Raw genomic sequence first — 11,834 nt, forward strand, 5'->3', positions numbered from 1 at the left:
ATTTCTGCTCTAAGGCCTCTGATGAAATGAGCACCTTTGTCTTTGTCGTTGGAAGCAATATAAGGGGCAAACAGACAGCCCTCCTCAAACTTGAGAATATACTCATCAACGTTCATACCTCCCTGTCGAAGCTCCAAGAATTCAGTCACCTTCCTAGCTCGAAGTGCGTCTGGAAAGTACTTGTCGTAGAAAAGATCAGTAAACTCTTGCCACTTCAATGCCGGTACATCAACACCAACCTTGGTAGCATTCCACCAAATGCGTGCAGCCTTGACCAACATGAATACTGCAAAACTGATTCTGTCTTTATCTTCATGTTAAGATGATCGAAAATCGCCTCAAGTGCTTTGATCCACTCTACGGCCACTAACGGATCAGTGCTTCCTGCGAATTCAGGAGGATCCATCCTCTTAAAGGCAGTAAAAATCCCATCAGTACCAACTGCTTGAGCCACTTGGCCTCTCACTTGACCTCTACCTTGGCCTGCACCTTGCAAACGAAGCAACTGTTGGATCTGCTCACTATGGACCTTGGCTTGCTCTTTCAACAACTTGCCGAACTCATCGACAACTCTAGAGGAAGAACTATCCTCACCCTCTACAGCCTTTCTCTTAGGAGACATACTCCTACAATGTGCTCACACAGTACAAATCAATAGATAACAATGAATAGATGTAGAAGAAGAAATACCCGGACTGTTGAAAGTAGACGAAGTCATATGCAATGGTCCGAAGAACGGTGCTCTGATACCACTAAATGTGACACCTCTAACCCGATTTAATAAAAGAACAGCGGAATTTAAAATTTTTCTTGAAGGAAAGAAGGATTCAAAATATATTACCATAAAACATTTACAATCAAGAGTAAATACAAGATCATTCAAATGATATAACAAAATACAAAATATCATTCCCATGATCATGTCCAAAATGTTTACAAAATGGCCTTCTTTCTTCCATCTTTATGCATATGACTCCGGCCCCAATCAACGTCCCGGTTCATCGCTCTTATCTGCATCACATGAAAATAACTGAAATGAGTATAAAACTCAGCAAGTGAAATTCTTACATAGCAATGAATACATAACATACTCTGAAAATCATGACTTTAAAAACATTAAATACCATCAACTCTGAAACATGAATATCATAGTAGGAATAACAATAATGATGGTATTTCTCTTTTCTCTGTTGGATTGATATCTATATAGTAACTCTGTCTCTGTGTACCTATATCCCATCGATACAAATCGATAACTCTGAGGGATATAAGCATGTGGTCGTTGATCAACTAATTGCATACAATCTCTGACTATGTATCTATCAATCCATAAAACATTTTAAATTCTCTCTTTGGCATTTCATCAAACGCCTTGAAGACTATAATCTTTGTATTCTCTTTCAACACAATTGAGACATAAAATGCCTCCAATATATATATCAAGTGTATCAATACATAATCATGAAGTAATTGAAGGGAATAGCACAATAAAACCTTTGAAACACAATACATATAATATCATGTGAGCACAAGGAATGAAATTCCACTTAAGTCACTTGGAACCTTGAATCTAATCTCTTTGATAGCAATCCTACAACAATAACCCATAAATAACACCATCAATAACCCAATAATCTAACAACAATATCAATAAATCCATTATACCAACACAATCCACAAACCCAAGAACTCTCCCAACACCAAACCAAGAAATAACTATACCAAAATGTTTACCTTAGCTCCTAGAATCCAAGAGAACCTCTCACAACAATAATCCAACTAGAAGCTTGAATCAAAGATAGGAAATGAGAAGAATGGAACCCTAGCTCTCCCTTTGATGAAGAAATCGAGAATGGAGGAGAAAAGAATGAGGAGAAGTGAACAAATCTATGCCTTATATCATAAAAATCTCGAAAACACGCTTTTGGTACTGCGCCCGGCGCTCGGGCGGTCAAAAATTACCGCTCGGGCGCCAACGTTTCTGCCCAAAACCAAAAATCCAGAAGTGGTGGCGCTCGGGCGGTCAAACATTACCGCTCGGGCGCCGCTCTGCGCACTGCCCTGTTAAAGATCGCTTCAGATATGCCTCGTCCCGTCCGAATTAGAAAAAGTTGTAAACTACAAAGTTGTAGCCCTATGTCTTTTCTTGAAGCTCCCCAAATTTCAGAGCATATGGAGGTCTGAGTAAAAAGGTATACCAAATCACCCAACATGTGTCACTGGAGGAACGACGAAACGCACGACACACTTCGGGGCTCTTTTGGCTTATCTTCCACAATGATTTGAACAAAACCCAAAACAAAAAAGTTATAGCCTTATGTCTTATCTTTCTAATGGAAAAGGCCTCACCTTATTTGGATCAATATACAATTTATCATGAATTTAATCGCAACGCCGCTACAACTGCACCACACATCATCTATAACCAACCATACTATAAATCATAAATCGTCATCCTTAACATCAAAACTATACTTAAACTTACCTGAATAGTCAATAAACATACAAAATCTTAAACCGTACCGTACACCAGGCTTGGCTATTACACATCCTCAGCATATTCATATTCATATTATCATCAACATATACGTATTCCTTTTTACTTTCGTTGAATTTAGATCGTTAATTGTGACTTTCGTGTTCATCTACGTCTACGTCTACGTGTTGGGCGATGGATCCATCTACATGTAACCACAGTACTGGACGGAGGGGACACCAGCAACACTCTCACCGGTCAACTGGGCCTTGGCCTTACGTATTAACATATCATCGTATACATCTACATGTCCGTATCCAAGGAAACACGATCGTCGGGCTCCCACTGGGACCATAACCCTCACGAAATTTCCAACATATAATCTTATTAGTCACAATTAATTTACTTCCTTCAACGTTTCATAATCTCATCACTTCATAAAATTTAAACATGCATATAACATTTTTCTTTTAAACCAAGCATGCAACATGTCTTTTAAATGTCCACGTTAAATCATAATATCCATGAACATTTAAAATAAACATTTTAACATATAAAAATCATAAAAAAACATAAACGGTTTAAAATAAACAATTTAACATAATAAAAATTCGTAAACATTTAAAATAAACGTTTAAACATCTTAAAAATTCATAAACATTTAAAATTGACATATTAACATATAAACATCCATAATCATTGAAAATAATCATATTAGCATATAAAATAGCATTTACGACACTGCCATGACGTTTACTAATTTCTAGGTGTAAAAAGACCGTTTTACCCCTGGACGTAAAATTCCACGGTTTTGACATTTTCTTAATTTCATTGACTCTAACATGTCCCAAATAATTATTTAAGCCTACATGAAATTTCTCATAATTTTATTTAGCTTAAATCTAGGACTTTTAAATTAATCTTTAAAGGAGACGTATTAATGCGTTTTAATCCCGAATTACCCCAAACCTTAATATAAAATTCCCAAATTAAAAAATTAGGATTTTAATATTTATTTAAGCTTAAACCTAATTTTTCATAATTTTATAAAGCATAAAACTAGGCGTTTCAATTAATTCGTTAATTAGCGTTTCGTGCAGCGATTAAATCCCGAATAAATCCAAAACTCATTATTTTGATCCCAAATTTTCAACATAACCTTTTTATGATTTAATCTACCCTTCCAAGTCATGAGCCACCCCCGTGGACCCTTGGATTCATTTTTTGTCTTTAAAATCTCGTTTTTGACACATCGACGAACACACCGAGCCATCTCCCAATTTACTCGAGCCACGCCCAAGCCACCTTCAACCAAAACCTAACCAACCCACCTAGGGACCCTACTGATGAAGCCCAGCTCAAAAAACCAGCCCTAGCCCGACCAAAAACATCCTGGAAGTCGACCTAAAATTCTGCACGTGTGTGTGTTTATAGTGTCCTTGTTGTATTGGGACTCCTAGCCGCCTAGGACTCTAGCAGCCCTTAACCACCGACCACCCATGACCCTACCCTTCCCTGGACCACGCCAAGACCAAGCCCAGACCAACCCAAGTCCTGAAACCAGCGCACGAAGCACTGCACCAGATGCTTGCAGCTTGGCCGAGAATCCCTTGCATGGTAGGACCCTACTTTTCTGTTGCTAGGATCTAACCATCGAGCCACCCCTTGAACCAGCCTGTTGTTCACTCAACTAGGACCCCAAAGGGTTGATTTAACCCATCCCAGGACCCCTGGACCGAACCTAATCTCCCTGTACAAACCTGCAAACCTGCGCAACTTTCCTTGCCTCTCTCGGGTGGGGGTCCTTGTTGTCAAGGACTCCTCCCAGCCCACTTAGCTCGAGTCCTAGCATGGCTAGGACTCTACCCCTGACTCCCCCACGGCCCTGGCTAGCCCTTGGTCCCAGACACAGCCCAGCCGAACCGTGAAGAACCAACAACCGCACCCTAGATCACACATGACAGCCCCATGCTTCCAGCTTACGTTTTTTTTTCTTTTCCTTTTCGTTGTATAGGGTTTTAGGTGATGATTTAAGACTTTAAATTCATGTAAAACAATGTTTGATCAATACCTATATCATGGCAGCCCTCTTAAACATATAGAACATGATTTTTTTGAAAGAAAATACAAGCTAAAACTTGACATATGCCATAAATCCGAAAATAACACAAAGTGCCACTTGATTTCCATTCTTTTCATGCATAAAAATATACTATGGTGTGATGACGAGTAAAAGGAGAATATGGCGTGCCTTTGCGTTTTAAACGCACGATTAAACGTTGACGATGCGAGGAACTTTGACGTAGGAGACTTTAGGATGCTTTTCTTCCCAACCTTGCTTGATTTATCCTTCCAAATTTCGTGTGTGTCGTGTCTAGGGTGGGGAGAGTTTCTGAATATTTTAATGAGAGGGAGGCATGTACAATGGTAGGGTTTTGGGGTGGGATTTGTATATTTTATAATAATTAAGTCACTAACAAGGCTTTAGGCCTAATAAGCCACTAAATTAGGCTCATTAGTCTTAGTTAGGATTTAATTAAAATATGATAATAGTTTTGTTTAAATAAATTTGTGAATTTAATAGCCGGGTTGCCAACAAGTTCGTATTTTTGTTGAAAAACCAACACAGGTAAGATTTACGTCTCGGCGTATGAAATCACCTCAAAACCCCATATTTTCAAAAAAAATAAGAAAAAACATCACCCATAATTTAAATAATTAAAAATAATTATTTAATAAAAACATTTTTCTATTTTTCAGCCCTCGGTCCCCGTTCCTCGATCGCAACTCGAATAACCTTTTAAAAATACAGTTTAATGCAACCATGTAGAAAATATATTTAAACATGTAATATGCACAACATAATTAATTAATGCAATTAAAACATTTAATTAAAATACAAGAGGATTTAATAGTTACATGTATGTGGTTTACGTGGACCTTTAAATTTTCGGGGCGTTACAACATTGATACATGAATATTAATGGGTGTTAATAATCACCCATTAATACATTGTGGGTGTCCTTAAGCATTAAGGCCAGGATTGACTTTCTTGCATAACCACGCGTTCACATATATGGATAAAATTACTGTAATATATTAATTATAGTAACATAATCTAAAATTAAAGTATAGAGTCTAAACAAAAACACAGATTTATATTCTCACACGGTATATACAATGGAGGGGGAAAGTGACTAGTACGTCATCCCTGAATCCCAACTCTCTCTCTCTCTTTGGTTCATTTATTCAACTTTTGTAAAAGCACTCTGCTTTACTTTAATGGCTGTGCTTCCGTTTAAAGCATTACCGGTCGGCTTCAGATTCCGGCCGACGGATTTGGAGTTGATCGATCACTATTTGAGGAATAAAATTAATGGACGTAATAAAGAAGTCACTGCTATTCGTGTTAAGATTGTCTGTGTGCTTTGAAGCGGGACGAGTTGTTTAAATTTGGTCAAATAGCGAAAGATGAAATCTTTACATTTCCAAATCTGGGGGTTAAAGGTCATTTCTTGCAGATTTGTCGGTGATACCGTCAATTGACAACGAGTGGTTCTTTTTCTGCCCCAAAGATCGCAAGTATCAGAACAGCCAGAGATCCAACCGTGCAACCGAGAAAGGTTACTGGAAAGCTACTGGTAAAGATAGAAATATAGTTTCTAAGAAGGGGGCGAAGATTGGGATGAAAAAGAGACTCGTTTTCTACAGCGGCCGTGCACCTGACGGCAAGAGGACTAATTGGGTGATTCACGAGTATCGTGCTACCGATAAATCGCTGGATGGAACTCATCCTGGTCAGGTCGGAACGTCATTGTTTGCCATAAATCTTGTTTTGGGTTACAGTGAAATGTTTCCTAGGTTTTTACGAGTGTTTTGGTTGGGGCTGAATAACAAAACATTAGTCAAGATGGTGGCTTATATTTGCAGCTTTTTAATTCAAAAATCACCTCCGCAGTGGGAAATGAAATAATGAATATTTCATTAATTTGCTTAAGGCCATCTCCAACCCATTACGCTATGTTAGTGTCACACTAACTTTAAAATAGTGTAATTCTTACACCAAATATAAAATTCATCTCCAACCCATCAACTCTAAACTCTACATTAAAAAGAATATTCTCGGAATATTCTCTATTATTTTATTAACAAAAAATAATTTACTTCACAAAATATTTATAAACACAACAATTAAAATATCACTAGTATCTAAAATCATTTCTATATTAAAATTCATTATATATATTACTGAATTAAAATATTAATTAAATATTTATTTATAATTACGTTAAAATTTTTTAATATTTAATATTCATTTTCAATACTTAAACTTATTACTTGATTAAATGTAATTAACTAATCATTCAAAAAAATTACAATCACACAAGTAAATATTTTGAACATAAATTACTAACATACAACCAATATTCAAATGATCCATATAAAATAGAAATGACACACAAATATCCAACATTTAATTAACGGAATTACTATATAAATCCCATAAATGGTCGATTAGTGCATCTCGTAGTGCGAAGTGAGCCTCTCTGTCCCTTATGTTTTTATACCGAGCAAGAAATTCTTGAAATCTTATATTTTGATCCGTAATCATTTCCACATTTGGAGTTGGTGCTTCCAACGCATCTTCGATTGGTGTATCCAAGTCACGCTCATCTTCGATAATCATATTGTGCATTATAATGCATGCAGTCATTATATCTTGCAAGTGTTTTTTCTGCCAAGCACGTGCTGGAGATGCTACAATTGCAAATCGTGATTGAAGTACTCCAAATGCGCGTTCGACATCTTTCCTACATGACTCTTGTTTCATTGCAAAATATTTTTTTTTGGGACCGCGTGGATCATGAATTGTTTGCACAAGAGTTGACCATTTAGGATATATACCATCGGCTAAGTAATATCCTTGATGATACTCTTTTCCACCAATAAAGTAATTTGCTGGAGGAGCGATACCTTGCGCAAGATTTGAAAAAAGATTTGATGCCTCAAGAACGTTGATGTCATTGTTAGATCCTGGCATACCAAAAAATGCATGCCATATCCAAAGATCATAATCAGCAACCGCTTCCAAAATAATGGTCGGAGAACCACTACGACCCGCGTATTGTCCTGCCCATGCTGTTGGGCAATTTTAAATTTACCTCCGTTTTAAATTTAAGTGCTTGTCATCCTTATTTTATTGTATTGTGGTATGATTTTTAATAGTTTGTTGTTTATTATCTTCTTTACGTTTATGTTGTATCATTATCTTTGATTTGAAGTGTTGTCATCTTATTTTATTTTATGTTGTATTGTAATGTCAATTTTAATAATTTAGTGTTTTTTATGTTTGTTTATTTAATTTTGTATCATTTTCTTTGATTTTCAAAAAAATAGTGTTTGAAATCTTAATTTTTTTTGTACTTGTATCTTTGTATTCAATATTAATTAATTTAATTATAACTACATAATTAAGATATTCTTGGCAAATTTTATACTATTAAAGTAAAAATCCAAATTTTTTAAATTCACTTTTTAAAATTTTGAATAATACATTTTTATAACTAAATTGGTTATAAACTATTATTATATTAAAGTTAAGTAAAATGACCAAAAAAAATTACAAAAAAAAAAAATAAACCAAAACACAACGCTTAGCTACAGTGTGACCCAATTTGGTGCACCTGTAGCACTCCACTAGTTTGGCGTCAACTAGGTATCGTTGGAGAGAAACCCTGCACCAAAATGGTTTACAATTTCAGGGTTAGATGGCCTTAAAGAAACGAATATTACATGGATCACTTTGTTTAGAGTCACTTTAATTCGAAGTTCTGGATAGAACAGATGACGTGGGTTTTAAAATATTATTTGATTTAACCTTTGCTGTTCTTCATGTTTCTTTTTCGTGTATTGATGGTTTGTTGTATGAATTCCTTTAACAGGGGGCCTTTGTACTCTGCTGGCTGTTTAAAAAGGGCGATCTCAAACGAGATGATGCTACCGAAAAGTTCAAAGCTCGAAGAAGTTGAGGATATTGCCTCTTCAGTCTTCTCCCACTGTCACAAAGTCTTCTGCTGATGATGAACAATCAGAAGCTATTATAAAAGCGTGTGGCGGCAGCATTGAAATGCAACCTCGAGCTGAGTAAAAATTTCCAATTACAGACTCAAACTCATCATATTTCCCAGTAAGCTAAAGAGCCATACTTGAAACCACCCAACTTCTAACTTGATCTGAATCGTGATTGATATTTGAGTCGCTGCTAGTGCTCTTCATTTCTTTTTGCTAATATTTTTCTACAGCCCTACCCAGACTTGGAAAAATTACTGGGCTTGTGTCCACCTATTCAGGAGTCACTGGAATGGAAAATCTTCTCTCCAATGCATTCACAGATGCAAATGGAGCTTGGAAGCCCATACTTGTGTACCGATAGCTTCTCTGGGGAAATTAATGACGACCCAAATACTATTCCTTTCCAATATGGAACAAATGCTTCTGATATTGACATCTTCTTGGACTCTATTTTAAATTATCCAGAGGAGCCGAGCTGTGCGCCGACTGTAGAAAAATATGGTGGGTATTGCCCTGCAGTGGACAGAAACAGCTCTTCCAGACCTGGAATCATGTTGAGGACACGCCAAACATCGAATCAAGTAAATGCCCATGATTCTGCTGAACATGGAATTGCTCCTAGGAGAATGCATTTGCAGATGATATTGGAAATTGAACCGGCTCAGTGCCCCCTTCGTGGAGATTCAAATGACATTAAAGTGAAAGATGAGGAAGAGTCAGCAGTGACTGAGGTGAGAACTTTTACCGCACAAATGACCAAATATTAACAGTAAAGCCCATTCTAAGAATTATTTTTTTCACAATTTTGTTTTTTACAGGAGGACGATTCTATGAATCTGCACACTTTGAATAAGCCAGAGGAATCAACATCAGATGAATCAATCAAGAGAAACTGTCCAATGATTTGAGCGGAAGCGTAATTGTCAAATCCAAGAAACTTGATAGAAGTCGTGAATATGTTCCTTCTGTCCGCTCCGGGATTGCTCCCTATTTGTATGTGCCCAAGATAGTTGTCACCACAAGTCTCATCCTCGAACTTGTTGGGACATTGTGGTATCTTAGATTATGAATCAAAGAGAACCGTTTTATGTTTGGGTAACTAGGTAGGTGCACGTGCGATGCACGTGGAGATATATGTTTCAATAATTGTGCAATAAATATTATAGAGTAAGCAATTCATTGACAAAAGTTTTCAAACTAAGCAATAGAGATATAAATCTATATAATAATAAGACATCGTGTCTATATAAGATATAGTACGATAATAATTTTCAGTTAAGGTTGCAAACAACAAAACAAAGGATTACAGAATGGACTAAGATCATAGCAAACAACCTACGCAAAGCAATAGGCATGTGAAAACTTCCTCATTTAAACACTCAAAATTACTCATCACACTTTTTAATAGTCCCCTACGTTGTGCTGTTTCTTTGAAAGTGAAACAAAATATTCCACGAACAGTGAGCAAATCAGAGTATGATTTAGGGCCTCGAACATGAAGAAGTAATAAACGATGATAATACCTCTCACCTTCTGTCGGATTTGCCGAGTTAACACGTCCGATAACCTGTCTTTGTTTCCTTGATTTCCAAGTTCTAGTTGGTCGATCCCAAACAAAATGCTCTGGGAATTCAGAAGATAAGAACTTTGTTGCTTCCACAATGTGAGAACAAGTTTTAAAAAATTCAATCAACATAGTTTTGGAGACACATTGCCCAATTTCTGGTAATTTGAGAAGGTGATCATGTGCTTGTCCAATAAATGTAGACGCAAATTGATAACTGCGTGAGAGATTTCATTCAGATCAAATTCAAAAATGCGCCACACTGATTCTGAAGCAGACACCCAGCGAGCATCCTGAAATGCTCGTATTTCATCTACAAATGAGTTAGAACTATGTGGTGATAAATGAACACTTATTTTGTCATGGCCCTTGTAAATATATTTGTATAAATATTTTACAGCCGTTTGCCCAGAACAAATTTCAACATTGATATGACAATCATATCGATAGAGTAGATAAGGATTATAAGGAACAACCCATTGAGAATTTATTGTACAATCCCGAACCTCAACAGAGCGACCATCGTTTCTCCTCTTGTACATATATAGGGTAACCATCACATCGTTGAACAGAATGTTCTAAAAAAGGGCGAGGATAATGGTTTTTGAATTTTCCATTAACCATAAATGGGCATTTTAAATTTAACGTGCCACAAGGTCCATGCATCATATGTCGTGAGACCAAACCAAACAATCGAGGAAAAACGTCTTTATCTGGAAGCTCAGCAACAACGTAAGAGTCGAACCTTTCAGGCGAGTTAATCTTATAATTAGATTGCAGGATAATAATCATATGATAATAATGTAGACCTCGTTTCTGGAACTCGATAACATAAACATAAGCAACAACAGGGCCAAATATATAGACTTTTTAAGAATCTGGTCCTTAAGATCAAGTAATTTTGCACGAAACACTCGAGAGACCAAATCTGGACGATCACGAGCAAGCTGACCTTCAAATAAATTTTCTCGAATCTCTTTCCAATCCGGATTGCAAGTCATCGTAATAAACAAGTCAGGTTTTCCAAATTTCTGAACCAATGCAATTGCATCAAGATATCGACGTCGCATATCTCTTTGACCTCCTATGAAAGATGCTGGTAAAACAACACGTTGCTCGACCTCACTCCCACGTGATTCACCATTGGCTACAATGTCAACCACACCCCGGCACAATTCCGACCTTATCTCGCTTTGGTGCCTTCTGTAGTAATCTAATCTCGTTGTTTCTAGTTTAATGTACATATCGACAACAAATTGCTGCAATAATTGTAAAGGCCCTAAAACTGCTAGCTTGAAAATTTGCGGGAAATTTAAAAATTTTCTTTTTAAAAGAACTTCACTGGCCTCATTCATAAAATCACTGATGAATCGAGTTCGATGTCTAAAATAAAAGCAGCGGAATAAAATAATTATTTTCCAACAACAACAATTTAAAAATGTTCGATGACTGATAAAAATTAGTTTGCGGAATAAAATAAACACTGCTGCACTGAGGTCAAAAAAATAATCATTTTCTATTCTCATGCACGTAATATAATTTAACTGGCATAATGAAAATTCCTGTAATTTTACCAACTGGATTGGATTGGATTGGATCGTCCCCAGGCTCGCTGCAACCTAAATATGCCATGAAAACATGCAATAAAATTTTCTTGACCAAACTATGCAATTAAGTTTGAAAATGCGACAATTACGTCTACCGACTACGTATTTTAATCAT

The 11,834-nt window shown here is 36.5% G+C and overlaps 3 protein-coding genes across 3 annotated transcripts; 1 reads left to right on the top strand and 2 right to left on the bottom strand.

Moving 5' to 3' along the window:
* The first annotated feature begins 5,603 nt into the window (after positions 1-5,603).
* Positions 5,604-9,667, top strand: LOC140841135 (NAC domain-containing protein 91-like). Its single transcript, XM_073208339.1, has 4 exons — positions 5,604-6,278; positions 8,419-8,663; positions 8,779-9,279; positions 9,367-9,667. The coding sequence occupies exons 3-4, from the start codon at positions 8,857-8,859 to the stop codon at positions 9,454-9,456; spliced, it is 513 nt and encodes a 170-aa protein (XP_073064440.1). The 5' UTR covers positions 5,604-6,278; positions 8,419-8,663; positions 8,779-8,856; the 3' UTR covers positions 9,457-9,667.
* On the bottom strand, positions 6,951-7,517 carry LOC140840666 (uncharacterized). Its single transcript, XM_073207838.1, has one exon. It carries the CDS (start codon positions 7,515-7,517, stop codon positions 6,951-6,953), a length of 567 nt encoding a protein of 188 aa, XP_073063939.1.
* A 570-nt stretch (positions 9,668-10,237) lies between the features above and the next one.
* On the bottom strand, positions 10,238-11,356 carry LOC140840667 (uncharacterized). Its single transcript, XM_073207839.1, has 2 exons — positions 11,065-11,356; positions 10,238-10,425 (listed from the first exon to the last, which is right to left on the bottom strand). The coding sequence occupies exons 1-2, from the start codon at positions 11,354-11,356 to the stop codon at positions 10,238-10,240; spliced, it is 480 nt and encodes a 159-aa protein (XP_073063940.1).
* Between the last annotated feature and the right edge of the window lie 478 nt (positions 11,357-11,834).

This window comes from Primulina eburnea, chromosome 9 (genome assembly GCF_022965805.1).
Source record: "Primulina eburnea isolate SZY01 chromosome 9, ASM2296580v1, whole genome shotgun sequence".
Taxonomy (NCBI): Eukaryota; Viridiplantae; Streptophyta; class Magnoliopsida; order Lamiales; family Gesneriaceae; genus Primulina; species Primulina eburnea.